At 48.2% G+C, this 14,511-nt stretch overlaps 1 protein-coding gene across 7 annotated transcripts in view; it reads left to right on the top strand.

Annotated features, from left to right (window-relative positions):
* LOC310756986 (class I histocompatibility antigen, F10 alpha chain-like) overlaps positions 1-14,511 on the top strand; it is a 151,731-nt gene that overhangs the window by 2,714 nt on the left and 134,506 nt on the right. For 2 of the 7 annotated variants that reach the window (XM_083602023.1, XM_083602025.1), the window contains exons 2-7: positions 5,452-5,727; positions 8,121-8,396; positions 10,958-11,245; positions 12,572-12,655; positions 13,368-13,406; positions 14,057-14,093. In XM_083602023.1, the coding sequence (XP_083458149.1) occupies positions 5,452-5,727; positions 8,121-8,396; positions 10,958-11,245; positions 12,572-12,655; positions 13,368-13,406; positions 14,057-14,093 (1,000 nt within the window). Of the gene's footprint in view, positions 1-694; positions 788-5,451; positions 5,728-8,120; positions 8,397-10,957; positions 11,285-12,571; positions 12,656-13,367; positions 13,407-14,056; positions 14,094-14,511 lie in introns of those variants that run through there. The other 5 variants (XM_083602028.1, XM_083602024.1, XM_083602026.1 and 2 more) reach the window with 5 other exon arrangements.

Genomic DNA, 14,511 nt, shown 5'->3' with positions numbered 1-14,511 from the left:
ATATAAAAGGATGTCACATAGAGGAGGGAGAAAGGTTGTTTTCTGCTGCTCCAGAGAAGCGGACACGGAGCAATGGATCCAAACTACAAGAAAGAAGATTCCACCTAAACATTAGGAAGAACTTCCTGACAGTAAGAGCTGTTCGACAGTGGAATTTGCTGCCAAGGAGTGTGGTGGAGTCTCCTTCTTTGGAGGTCTTTAAGCAGAGGCTTGACAGCCATATGTCAGGAGTGCTCTGATGGTGTTTCCTGCTTGGCAGGGGGTTGGACTCGATGGCCCTTGTGGTCTCTTCCAACTCTACGATTCTATGATTCTATGATTCTATGACCCACTCCCAAGCAGCCCTGCACCCCCACCGTTCTACCCGGACACTGAGGTCCAGCTCTGAGGGCCTTCTGGCGGTTCCCTCCCTGCGAGAAGCCAAGTTACAGGGAACCAGGCAGAGGGCCTTCTTGGTAGTGGCACCCGCCCTGTGGAACGCCCTCCCATCAGATGTCAAAGAGAACAACAACTACCAGACTTTTAGAAGACATCTGAAGGCAGCCCTGTTTAGGGAAGCTTTTAATGTTTGATGGATTACTGTATTTTAATATTTTGTTGGAAGCCGCCCAGAGTGGCTGGGGAAGCCCAGCTAGATGAGTGGGGTATAAATAATAAATTATTATTATTATTATTATTATTATTATTAATCCCATGATGGGGCCTGAATCCTGATTGGAAGAGGTCCAAATAGTCCGCATCCTCCAGGCATCCATGGAGTGGGAAGAGAGAGAGGTTTTGAGGTTAGGTACGATTCACCTGCCCTTCACAGCTTTGCAGAAGAATATTACCTACAGTGGTACCTCGGGTTAAGAACTTCGTTTGTTCTGGAGGTCCGTTCTTACCCTGAAACTGTTCTTAACCTGAGGTACTACTTTAGCTAATGGGGCCTCCCGCTGCCGCCGTGCAGTTTCTGTTCTCATCCTGAGGTAAAGTTCTTAACCCGAGGTACTACTTCAGGGTTAGCGGAGTCTGTAACCTGAAGCGTCTGTAACCCGAGGTACCACTGTACTTGTGTTTGGTCCTTTTTTTAAGTGGTTGTGACTCCACCCCACCCCCAAATGTCATTTGCTTTTATTGCAAATAGTTTTGGAAATAGTTTAATGGAAAACTGGTATAAATATTTTACTATTAAAGTAAAAGTACTGTTTTTGGGGGACAGGAGGCGGGCAGGTGTGGAGGATTCCCTGGTCCTGAATGGGGTAACTGTGCCCCTGAAGGACCAGGTGCGCAGCCTGGGAGTCATTTTGGACTCACAGCTGTCCATGGAGGCACAGGTCAAATCTGTGTCCAGGGCAGCTGTTTACCAGCTCCATCTGGTACGTAGGCTGAGACCCCATCTGCCTGCGGACTGTCTCGCCAGAGTGGTGCATGCTCTGGTTATCTCCCACTTGGACTACTGCAATGCACTCTACGTGGGGCTACCTTTGAAGGTGACTCGGAAACTACAACTAATCCAGAATGCGGCAGCTAGACTGGTGACTGGGGGCGGCCGCCGAGACCATATAACACCGGTCTTGAAAGACCTACATTGGCTCCCAGTACGTTTCCGAGCACAATTCAAAGTGTTGGTGCTGACCTTTAAAGCCCTAAACGGCCTCGGTCCAGTATACCTGAAGGAGCGTCTCCACCCCCATCATTCTGCCCGGACGCTGAGGTCCAGCGCCGAGGGCCTTCTGGCGGTTCCCTCATTGCGAGAAGCAAAGCTACAGGGAACCAGGCAGAGGGCCTTCTCGGTAGTGGAACACCCTCCCAGCAGATGTCAAAGCGATAAACAACTACCTGACATTCAGAAGACATCTTAAGGCAGCCCTGTTCAGGGAAGTTTTTAACGTGTGATATTTTATTGTATTTTTGGTTTTTATGGAAGCCGCCCAGAGTGGCTGGGGAGGCCCAGCCAGATGGGCGGGGTATAAATAATAAATTATTATTATTATTATTATTACTATTATTATTATTCAGCTTATTTGTTGCTTGTTACACATCAAAGTCTGTAAGTGACCCAGAAAGCTTAAAAAAACCTAACGGCATAAAATTGGTTCATTCTCTGTCTTGTTAAGGTCACTCAATATCTGCCATGGGGTGCAGCCCCCTTCCTGTCAGTTGCATGGGAGAGATGGGGAGGGGAGCAACTGGCCTTAGCTTCTTCCTCTTGGGGGACGTGGGACTGGTTTGTGGCTTTTTGAGACCCACACGCAACTCCCAGCTTTCCTCTGAGCTCTTGTGATTTGAACTGGGAGAAAGTTGTCCAGGAGGTTCAGGCATCAGAATTGGGTCTCACTTGATCTTTTGTGAAAGGAAACTGAGCTGGAGGGAAATAGCAGAAGGAAATGTTTGTCTTGTGGGTTTCCGACTCCACCCACTCAAAGCATCCAGCCTCTGTATTTCAACTCCTTAGATGTTTTGAGAAGAGTCATACAGTAGTACCTCGGGTTACATACGCTTCAGGTTACAGACTCCACTAACCCCAAAATAGTACCTCAGGTTAAGAACTTTACCTCAGGATGAGAACAGAAATCGCATAGCGGCAGCGGGAGGCCCCATTAGCTAAAGTGGTACCTCAGGTTAAGAACAGTTTCAGGTTAAGAACGGACCTCCAGAACGAAATAAGTTCTTAACCCGAGGTACCACTGTATTTTGATTGTGTATTTCGTGATTTTATGTGATTTTATCCTGTGGGGTTGAAGTTGTCTACTGGGGCAGGGCGATATATTGATGCATTGTCCAAAACGGGTTTTTAAGCCTGTATCGTGATACCGGTTTCATAATTCTAGACCTGTCACGAATCATGGAGTGGGTGGGTGCTGTGCAAAAACCACAATGCAGGGGAAACCGTGAAGGCAGCTGCTGCCTCTCCTTAGCTCCATCCTTATTTCAGACATCACAATATATCGGTACATCGTGACATTTAGCAGGTGATATGTTGCAATGTTGAAAACCAGATGTCATCCAGCCCTAATGTCTGCAACTCATCATCGCAGTCCCCACAGGGGTGGGGATGCAAGAAGCCCCCTTGCCCCCGAATCTCTTGCCAGGCCTTTGCCAGACATTGCTGTGGAGCTCTGATAATCTCGTGGGGTGGGGTCTAGGCAGAGACCATAATGGGTGTCAGAAGGAAGGTCCTAACTTGGTGCCCCCAAATGTGAGGCCATTGTTGGTATAAAATACTGAGATAGTCTGAGTCTTATATCCTGTCCTTCATCCCAGGTGAGAATTGAGGGGTGTCAGTTTTTTCTTGGGGGTGTGGAGTGGCCGTGGGGCTGATCGTGTATTCTGTAGGGCCGTGCCACTTGAGAATTTGCTGTAGCTCTCCACCACGGAGCCTTGTTCTCTTCCCTAAGGCACAAAGGGGCACATGTCCCTTCCCCGCTCAGTGTGCATTCATGGCAAGGTGTGGAGAGGGAGAAGGAGAGCAGGATGGTTGTGAACAAGGCAAAAGTTAATCCATCTTCCTTGATGGGGATGATCTGTGTTGGCTCCTTCCACCATCTAATGGCTAGTGTTGGTATAGCCTATGGGAAAGGGAGCTGCGCTGGAGAGTAATATAATTAATGGTACAGTGGTATCTCGGCTTTCGAACTTAATCCGTTGCAGAGGTCTGTTCTTAAACCACAACTGTTCTTAAACCGAGGCGCACTTTCCCCAATGAGGCCTCCCACCGCCGGTGCCCTTAGACCATTCAGCTTCCATTCGTAGACCGAGGTAAAGTTCTGCAACCAAGACACTATTTCTGGTTTTGCGGAGTTTGTAAACCAAATTGTTCTTAAACAGGACTGTTCTTAAAGCGAGGTACCACTGTATTTATTCCACAGAATACTGTATTTATTCCACTGTATTTATTCCACAGAATCGTAGAGTGGGAAGGGACCATGAGGGTCATCAGCAATGCAGGAATATTTTGCCCACCGTGGGGCTAGAACCCATAACACTCTGGTTCAAAGCCCATCTCTGCCGTGAACTCCCCAGGGGAAGGGAATGAATTATAGGCGTTTGGGAGCACACCTTCCTGTCCTCCCCAGTTCTGTCCACGATGAGGAATGACGGGGGCATTGCTGCAGGGTGTCAAGGAAATAAACAACTATCTGACTTTTAGAAGACATCAGAAGGCAGTCCTGTATAGAGAAGTTTTAAATGTTTGATGTTTTACTGTGGTTTTACAAGCCACTAAAAGTGTCTGGAGCAACCCAGTCAGATGGGCAGCATATCAATTTACTATTGTTGTTGTTGTTCTTGCTGCCTCAGCCTCACCTCCTTCATTTATAGAGCTGCCCCATAGCAGAAGGACTCTAGGAAGCCATTGTGGTTAGAGTGTCGGGACGAGGACCTTGGAGATTGAGATTCAAATCCCCGCTCCGCCATGAAGCTCATTGGGTGACCTTGGAGGCAGTCACAGCCTCTTCACCTACCTCACAGGGTTGTGGTCGGGATTAACTGAGGAGGGGGGTGAAAAAGGTGGGATCTAAATGCAGTGAATGAGCTCCTCTGCTGAGCCGCTTAAGAAGTCTGGAGGGCCCAGCCAGATGGAGATGTCAGTCGCCAGCCTAGCATCCAGAGATCTCCATGTGTGGTCACAGTTGGACCCGTGCCGGTTGCAAAAACACGCCTGGCGGATTTCAAACACTGATTGATGGATATGTTGCATCCTGGAATTAAAAACATGAGGCTTGGTGCAGATTCAGCTTCTGCCCTTTCCCCCTTTCTTCCCAATCCCTTTGGGGCAGAAACTTGACAGTGCAGAGCCTTCTCGACGGTTGCCCCTCAAAGGGAAACAGAGATGGATTGTGGGGTCTGGCCGGGCTGTGTGTGTGTGCTGTTGTTTCCAGGTGTATCTACAGAGCACCTTTGCCTGCCCTCTCTTTTTTCTTCCCTTTGAGGCAGCCTCTGGGAGCTGCAAAAATTTATCCCTCTTCCCCTCCTTATGCCACAACACTCGTACTTTCTGTTCCCATGGCTCCTGATGCTCCCCAAATTTTGTTTTTTTACACTCTAATCCCCAATTCTCTCCCAGTTTATTTGCATTTTTTCCATAAACATGCAATATACCTCAAATAGGGGAATGGCAGTGGGGAAGCTATGAAATGTTTTGTTTTGATTCTACAGAGCATAGGTGCTGGGAAGGGGCATTGCTACAAACCCATTGCCATATACACCTCAGATCTTCCGTTTGGGGGCTGCTGGATTGTCAGAGAGCCCTCAGCTGCAGGACCCCTAACGCTGCCCCCTTTTCTCTTCCTTTCCAGGCTCCCTCTGCTCTGCTTCCTCTATGTTTAAGGGCAGGTCTACAAACTCCCCCAAACCCTGCTGAACTTTGGATCTCCTAATTTAGGGCTGCTGCCTGTAACACAGCAGGATTAGGCTGCTTCCTTCAGTGGCAGGACCCCTAACTCTCTGCCCCTCTCTCTTCCTTTCCAGGCTCCACTTCTCACTCCCTGCGCTACTTCTACACAGCCGTGTCTGAGCCTGGCCAGGGGCTGCCCCAGTTCATTGCTGTGGGGTACGTGGATGACCAGCAATTTGTTCAGTACGACAGTGACACCCAGGAGGCGCTGCCTCAGGTCCCCTGGATAAGAAAGGCGGAAAAGGAGGATCCTCAGTACTGGAAGATGAGCACGCAACTCTTTCAGGGCGCTGAGAAAGTGCTGCGGCGGAACCTAGTAACCCTGCAGACTCGCTTCAACCAGAGCGGAGGTGAGTGGAAGGCAGGAGAGACAGAGACCCCCAATATTCATCTCTCTGGCACTCAGGAGGCAAAGGGAGATGCCTGCTGCTACGAAAGGGACGAGGTGATGGGCGGGATGTTCTCCAACCTGGGCAGAAGTCCTTCCCTCTCCCCTTCCAATCTGTACCTGCACTTTCTTAAAATGATACATTTTTTATTCTGCAAAAAGGCACTTGGGAATGAGCTGCAGGTCGGTTATATGATAATGGTCATCATCTTGATTTGTGAAATTGACCGATTGGGCCAGTCACTGTGCAAACCCCTGGCGAAGAGAAAAGGAGAATTGCTCTTTCCTTGAGAACCCATGCTGGGGCAGGGATCTTGTTTTTGGGGAAACAGAGAAGGTGCTGTCCAGAGTGCTGGTCAATGAGGCCCAGCTGCTTTCTGATTACAGTTGTACCTTGGAATCCGTTCCAGAAGTCCGTTCGACTTCCAAAACGTTCGGAAACCAAAGCCAATTGGAAGCTGCAGAAGCCTCATCGCACATTCGGCTTCCAAAATAACGTTCAAAAACCAGAACACTCACTTCTGGGTTTCGATCGTTTGGGATCTGGAACATTCTGCTCCCAAGGCATTCGGGAGCTGAGGTACAACTGTACTGAGTTTACCAGGGATTGCCAACATTTGCTCAAGCAAGATAAAACTTTGCTTCCCCTGAGGGGAAAAAACAAAAACAAAACCCCTAACGTTCACAGGGTGCTAAATTTTGTGTCATATTCTGGAAAACAAACACAATTCTGGAACTGTTGTGTGGTGGTTCAAAGTGAAAAGCAATGTATATTTGGCATTTAGAAACTGCAACAAAGATTTAACATAGTGTGGGGGGCGGGAAAGATGGTGACTGTGATACAGCAGCGGTGAGAAAGCATCCTATTGCTACCTACATAAGCTAAATAAGTGAATTAGTTGAACTGAAGACGTTAGCTGCAGGATCATTCAGAGCGAGGGGTTTACATTCAGCCTGTACTCAGACTTACAGTTGTCCAAAGTGTCTGGCCTTGGCAGTCGAACTGAAATTATTCAGCGTAATAATAATAATAATAGTAATAATAATAATAATAATAATAATAATAATAATAATAATATATTTTATTATTTAAACCCCACTCATCTGGTTGGGTTTCCCCAGCCACTCTGGGCAGCTCCCAACAGAATATTAAGAACACGATAAAACATAAAACATGAAAATCTTCCCTAAACAAGTTTTTACTCTGCTAACTATACGTCGGAATATGTTCTGGATCAATATGAGTAGAATTTGTGACAGGATAAGCGGCATGAAGCAGTCTGGTGGACAGCTTTATTGGAAAAGCTAACATGGAAACCGTGGTAGCAACAGGCCAAAAGGAAAACGATAACTTCTATGCAGTATGGGGCGATTTTATTGGACACACGGGTAGTGAGGCCCATGGGGGGTAGTGTTTGGGGTGGGTAACACAGTTTGGGATTCATGAAGTGTACATTTTAACCTTTCAGATTGTTGCAGACATTATGTACTCCTTCCCTTTAATGAGATTAGAGTACATGATGTGTTGTTTTATGATTTTTAAGGTTATGAGAATGTTTGAAATATATGCTGTGACAAATAAACTATTTTTAATTGGGGGGGGGGGAGAAAGAAAAAGAAACTGCAAAAAACCCCCCGACCCCAAACAATCTCCAAGATCATAATCCAACACAGGAGTGTAAGTAAAAGAAGACTCATATATTTCAATGAAATCAGGACTGCAATTCTATACACGGATATACCTGGAGTAAGTCTCACTGAACTCAGTGGTATTTACTTCTGGTTAGACACACATATAATTGCACTGTAAACTACTCAGTTTTGGGTTGGATTATGGTTAAAAACTGTGTGTGGGGGGGGGGGGGGAGATATAACATCCATTTCTTTCCATTTCCTCCTCATGGTTCACATGCTGCCTCTGACTCTTCCCTGAACCTGAGGTTGTTTCCCTGAAACTGAGAGTGTTTATATATATATATATATATATATATATATATATATATATATATATATCCTGTTCTGAACTTCTCTTTGCGTTCCTGGTCTGGTTCTGTCTCTTGCCTGGCATCACATGTCTCTAGGCGCCAAGCGAAAACATCCCTATTCTCCCAGGCCTTCGGCTAATTCAACAATCTATGTTCTTTTAAACCGGAAGGGGCTGTGTGCTATTATTATTATTATTATTATTTATTTGTCTGCCTCTATGGTATATATTTTGGTGGTGTTCTCTTGTAAACCATCCTGTGGTCTTTGGATGAAGGCCGGTATAGAACTTGAATAAAGGAATAATAATCTCTCTCTAGTGCACACACAACTCTTGACATCTCGGGTGTCTCCTTCCACTCCCACCCCCAGGTTTTCCCTCCCTGCAGGAGATGCTTAGTTGTGAGCTGAGGTCAGACGGGCGCAAAGGAGGTTATTGGCAGTTTGGCTACAATGGGAGGGACTTCATCGCCTTTGACAAGGAGACCCTCACCTGGACGGCAGCCGATACAGGGGCCCAAGTGACCAAGAGGAAGTGGGATGCTGAATTGGCCGGGAACCAGTATTATAAGCACTACCTGGAGGAGATTTGCATTGAGTGGCTACAGAGACACCTGGACTATGGGAAGGAGACTCTGCTGAGGACAGGTGAGGGGGGACAGTGGGGAGGGGAGGGGGCTTAGTGGGGCAGTTTCCCTTCAAGCTCCCCTCCCCCCAACAGTCTTCCTTTTTGGACCAAACAGCAAACACTTTTCTTGGTGGTGGTGGCAGAGGTTTGGGAGGAGAAAGGGGGTCATTTTAGACTATGATTGGGGGGGCAGATGCTTAAAAACAGCCCCCCCATGCCCCTTTGGCTAGAATAAGGGGTGGCAAAAGACAAATGGGGGAGGGGACACAAAGAAACAGCAGGGAAGGGGCCAGTAAAGCAAAATGCATTTTTAATTTAAAAAAAAAAGAAAATTGAAATGGACAGATTTGAGGGGAGATACAGAAAACCTCTTGCCTTTAAAGTCTTTAAAACTAGATAAATTAACATTTTTTAAAAAAATAGAAAATGTGTGGAGAGCCCATAAAATATGTCTTAGAGGGCAGGATGCAGCCCCCTCACTAAAACTGTAGGTTAGCAGAAAACCTGCACATGGTGAGAGAGTATGGGAGTTCCCACTTCTACCTTATTATATATTTTATTTGTGAGGAATTTTACTTTTTTCCATGGGGAACATTCAGAAGTGTCATCTTCCCCAACCCCGTGCCTTGAAATGGTACAGTCCACTCTTCTGCCTCCAGGAATCTGGCACAGGGGCCAATCACGATCCAGTGTTTTGACTGGAATGGACCATTGCACAATGGGGGTGGGGCTGGGAATCCTGCCCTATACATAGCTGTCAACGTTTTCCTTTTTTTAAGGGAAATTCCCTTATTCCGAACAGGATTCCTTGCAAGAAAAGGGAAAAGTTGACAACTATGGCCCTATATTGAGAGCGAAATCCGTCATTCTATGTAGGAAGCAGGGCCTGACCAAGGACTTCCCTCTGTCTCCCCCAGGACTGGGGAGTTAAGGTCCAGCGGAGGCTGAGGGCACCTAGACCAGGTGGGGCTCCTGGGAGGTCACATGACCAACCCCCAGGTCCCCATCTCCTTCCTTGAAAAGGAAACAGTGGACACTTGAGCAGAACAGTTGTCCAAGTCCATAGCACCTTCAGAAGGTGTCCCTGCTTACTCCCTTGTAAGGGGACAGAGGATGGCATCCTACAAAACATTTAGAAATTCCGAGTGTATCTATCTATGTTCCAGACGGAGGAGTTTAGTTGGTATCCCTGAAGTTGCCTCTCGCCATGATGGATCTGCTGCAGATGGGGAGGGAATGTCAGACCAGGCAAGAGAAGCATGAGGGGTCCTGTCTCTCTCTTACTAAGTTTTGTTAAAATGAAAATTAATTAAAAATGAAATAATTCTAGCACCCCCCCCTTTTTGAGGACTGACACATATGTATTAGCCGTTCTTAGAGAGATCTGAGCAAATTCATCTATGGGGGCCTGGTGATAATTCACCCCAGAGACACTGAGCATATTTGTTGAGGTTCAGGATTTCGCTCCAAAAGCCACAATGAAGCGTTTTCAAGGGTGACAACGTGCAAAGGAGGCTGGGAATAATCCTCTTTGGGACAGAGGTTCTGCTGAGGACAGGTGAGGAGGTGGGTGGGGAGGGGAGCTCTTGTTTTTGGTTTCTGTGGGGAAAGAGCTTGACCTTCCTTACTTCCTGATCCCCCCAGCAGAGTCACATCCCCTCCCAGACCTGAGTTTCCAGTCCAGGCACTGCAAAGTGGGTGGGATCCTGAAACAGCCCCTTCAGACAACAGCTACCCAGGGAGCCAGTTTTTAAACAAGGGTTACATTCTGCAAATCGTGCCTAAAGCCAAAATTGTGTATATTGGATTCAGGGGCGATTGGGTTGCCAAAGTCCTTCTTCCCCAGACACCCGCCTCCTCCTTTTGGTTTTTAGAATATTTTTGGCAAGTGGGTAAAGCTGTATGTGCACAAGTTAAATGTGCGTAAGTTGCTGGCTTACTGGGCCTCCTGGTCTGCCCTTTCCACTCCAAGGGAGGCTGCCGTGGAGAAGGGAGATGGGCCCTTTCCAACCTCAAGGGACCCTTTCAGGGCAGGCGGGAGAACTAGAAAGGAGCTCTGTCTTTCCCAGGGCTGTTGGCTTTGCTCACTAATTATTGGGCTGAAAAGTCCCGGAGAACGGAGAGCAGCGAGTCCAGCATTTCTTCCCCCCTCAAGAGAGGAACCAGGATCAGCCTGAGCTGCCCACAGTTCATGACTTGCAACTTGGAAGGATCCCATTGGGGACCTGCCCCTCAGCCTAGAGGCAGCTCCCTGGGACTATCTTGGAACCACAAGAGCTTTTCAAGATGATAAATTAATTTGTACCCAGTCCTCCCTCCCAAAGGAGTCTGCTTTGGCAAACAAAGGATAAAACATCTAAAAATAGTTCCACCATAGACACTGACTGGGGAAGATGCCAAGGGAGGTTGAGGAAATCCCACTTATACTCAGTACTTTTTAATTTCTGCAAATGTGAGGAGATTCTGACTAGGTTGCCCCTTGGGTCCATGCTCCTCTGCTCTTAAAAAATGCAGGATTCCTCCAGGCTCCCATTGTGGATGTCTCTCTGTTAACCCCAGTTAATGATTGCCCTTTTTGCAGAGGCTCCGGTGGTGAAGGTGACCAGGAAGGCAGACTATGACGGCCTGGAGACCCTCGTTTGCCAAGTCCACGGCTTCTACCCCAAGGAGATTGATGCCAACTGGGTGAAGGACGGGAAGGTCTGGCAGGAGGGCACCCTCCGAGGATTGGTCGCCCCCAACTCGGACGGGACCTACTATCTCTTGCTCAGTGTCCAGATCGACCCCGAGGAGAGGGAGCGCTTCCGGTGCCGCGTGGAGCATGACAGCCTGGAGAAGCCTCTGGACGTGGCCTGGGAGGAGGAGCCTGGTGAGAGACAGACAGACAGACAGACAGACAGGGAAAGGGGTGGGCTCTGGGAGTGGGATTTCCAGTCAACTCCTCCCTTCAGCAGCAGCACAGCTCAGATGGGGAACCCCAGTTGGATCCTGTGTGTGTGAGGGAAGCAACTGATTCAGAATCTGTAGATTTCGACAGAGATGCAGCCTTTTCCGGCAAGTGTCTCATAGGCCTTGAACTCAAATGTTGTAGGTAAAAACTGGCCATCAGCTTTTTGCCTTTAAGCCCAAGTAGTTGTGATGTCAAAGAATGTGGGCACTTATTTTACTTCTTCAAAATCAAACACATCTCCTCCACATGGCTGATTTACTTACACTCTGTGACTGAAAAAGGGGCAACGAACTTAAAAGAGGGAGCCCCGGACTGAGTGTACTTCACAGTGAAAAAGATTCTCACTCGCTCTTCCTCACACTCGCGCCCAGCTACAAAAACTGATACTCATCTCCACTCAGCCCAAACATCCGCACACCGCTGGGAAGAGCAAGCAGGAATTTTAATAACAACGCTCGTCTCTCACACACCGCCAGGAAAGCTGTGCCTGCAGGAACCAAAGCAGAATGTCTAAGAGCAAGACTCCCTTTTCCCCAGCAGGAGCACCTGAACGCACATCCCCACCCACACCCCAGACTCTCCTTCTCACAGGCAGGCAAGCAAGAATTATGGAAGTGGCCCTTGAGCCAAAGACTCACCCAGGGAGGGTAGAGGGGACCAGGGCTCACTCACTAGCGCTACAGACTTCAGAGATTCTACACAAACAAAAAAACCTGGATATTTGGCCCCATTTTAAGAATCTGTCTGGACAGACATTTTAAGTCTGAAAAAGAGGACGTGTCCAGGAAAAACCGGACATATGGCAACCCTACACAAGATGCTTTTTTCTAAGGGTTTGTGTCTTCCCTGAAGGCCTGTAATGCTGGGCTCTGGGGGGTCTCAGAGGGGAGGGAATCCCTTCCTCTCAGGGTCAGGACAGAGAAGGCTGAAGCGCCTGAGCAGAAGGAGAGCTGCTTTTAAGTCTGGAGTCTGTGATGAAACAGGTGTGCCTGTCTACTGTCTTCCTTAAATAAAATGGTTATTTTAAAGACCTCTAATGCTTTACTCTGGTGGAAAAAAACTCCCTTGTATCGGGGCCACAACAGAGAGGACCTTGGCATGTCAGGAGGCAGAAAGAGTCCCTGCTTTGCACACGTAAAATCCCCCCGGGCTCATAGCTCAGCACCTCCACTCAAATCTCCTGCTTGAGGCCATGGGGAGCTGCTACCGCCAGTCTGAATAAAAATGTCTCTTGTCTCCTTTTAGGTAACCTGTGGCTCATTGTGGGTGTTGTGGCTGCTATCCTGTTGGTCTCCGAGATCTTTGGGATCATCTTCTTCTTCATCCGCAGTAAGTAAACCCTGGATGCGTTTTCTGCCTCTCCTGTGTCCTTCTGCCTCGGCCTCCGACTGTGAATGTGCTGGTGGAGTCTTCCTGGCAACTGCCCCTTGTATCCCTACAGAGACCCCTCCCCATAAAACACCCTTTGAACATGAACCAAAAGTCCTGTTGGTCATTGCTTTGCGCTCACTCTGTGTTCAAGAAATTCACTTCCCACTTGAAGTTTTAATCCATCCTAAGCCTTCAGTCCTGTGCACACTTAGCAGGGAGCCTTCCTTATACATCTTTAGGCCCCAGGCAAAAACGTTTCTCTCAAACAGGCCTTGAGCTTTTTAAATGTGAGTTACTGGTTTGTTTTTGTTTTATTATGTTGTGCTCTCATTTTGTATTTTTATTTGGAGAATCACCAAAATAATAATCCAAAAATGAATGAGTGAAGGGACTGGATAATGTTTCCTTCCACCCTCTTGAAATTTGTCCATTGCCTGGTTTCCTCATGTTGACTTTTTTATTTAATTTCCTCAATTTTTTCTACTTCTTTGTAACATGAGTTCCTTGAAATGCTCCCCTTCTGGGCTCCCCTTCCTTGGAGGTGTTTGGAAGAGACAAGAGAAGCATGTGCTGGGAAGGTTTCAGCATCTGAGAGCCAGATTGTCGAAATGTAATTGTGTGGCCTCTGGAGGTCCCTTCAAGCTCTGACCTTCTGCTTTTGTCTTCACAGGGAAACAGAGCGAGAAATCAGCCTACAAAGCAGCCTCAAGTGAGTGACTCCTCCCCTCTCTCTGTCTGACATATTTCCCCCCAATATGGAGCAGGAACACGTTACAAACAGACTAAACTAAACCTGGTGGTGGCCTAGTCCTGAAGCCCAAGACCCTGATGGAAAGCTTAAGCCTGTCTGCTCAGCCTGTCTGGGGACAGCAAGGGGTCCCTCAGGGCCAGGAAAAGGCTGCAGAGAGGCTGTCAGCTGAGGGAGGGGCTCCAAGAAGGAGCAGGAGGAAGAACCGAGGGTGGGGGGAGAGAGGGGTCTCTGGTGGTTTAATTTACTGGGACCTGAAGCTAAAGATTTGGTTGGCTCAAGTCTGTGGATGTCAGGAACCCTCCCCTCCAGATTTGGCACCACTGCTCCCCCCCTGCCTTTCTGCCCCTTTCCTTCCCAAATCACACCCGCCCCCCACTGCCTCCATGCCAGGCTGTGCCCATCTCTCTTTGCCCTCCAGCACCTGCTTCCCCCCCCCCCAGTGCTGTCCTTGAGCCCCCTTGCCTCTGGGCTGCCTGTCCCTGAACTCTTCTTAGGCCCCTCCCCATGAGACCGATTTGGGATGGGGTCAGAAGGAGGGAGGAGAAGGGCTGGGGGGATGGGATCTCCCTTCCTGGGATCCTGACTCCTATGTTTCCTCCCTTTTGCAGCAAGCGACCGGGGGTCCGACAGCTCCGCCAGGGGTAAGTGGGGGTGCAGGTGGGGGCAAAGGGGGGCTCTTGCAGAAGACTCCGTGGGGAACATCCCCAAATGGGAAATAGCTTCCCTTCTAACCCACCTTGGGTCTTCCAAGTGTGACATAATCAGGAGTGTCCATTGAGCTGAAAAAAAGCTCTTGTGACACATTCTGTCTGTCCATCTGAGCTCCACAGAGGATCCCCTCCATCTGACAAATGGGTTCTCCCCAGGATCTCAATAAGAGAGAGTCACATTTTGGGTTCTGGAAGAGATTTTTCCTTCTGGTAGGACTGCTTTGTGTCCTTCTTGTATTCCCCCAAAGTGTGCATCTGGGCTCACTTGCTTGAGCTGCCCTCTGCAGGCATTTGCTCTTCAGGCCCATTTTGGTGATGCTCCTGGCATATCTCAGGTCTGATCTGACATGATG

The sequence above is a fragment of the Podarcis filfolensis genome (genome assembly GCF_964270895.1).
Source record: "Podarcis filfolensis genome assembly, chromosome: 2".
NCBI lineage: Eukaryota > Metazoa > Chordata > Lepidosauria > Squamata > Lacertidae > Podarcis > Podarcis filfolensis.
The sequence above is the reverse complement of the archived record's forward strand: the minus strand, read 5'-3'. Positions and strand labels throughout refer to the sequence as shown.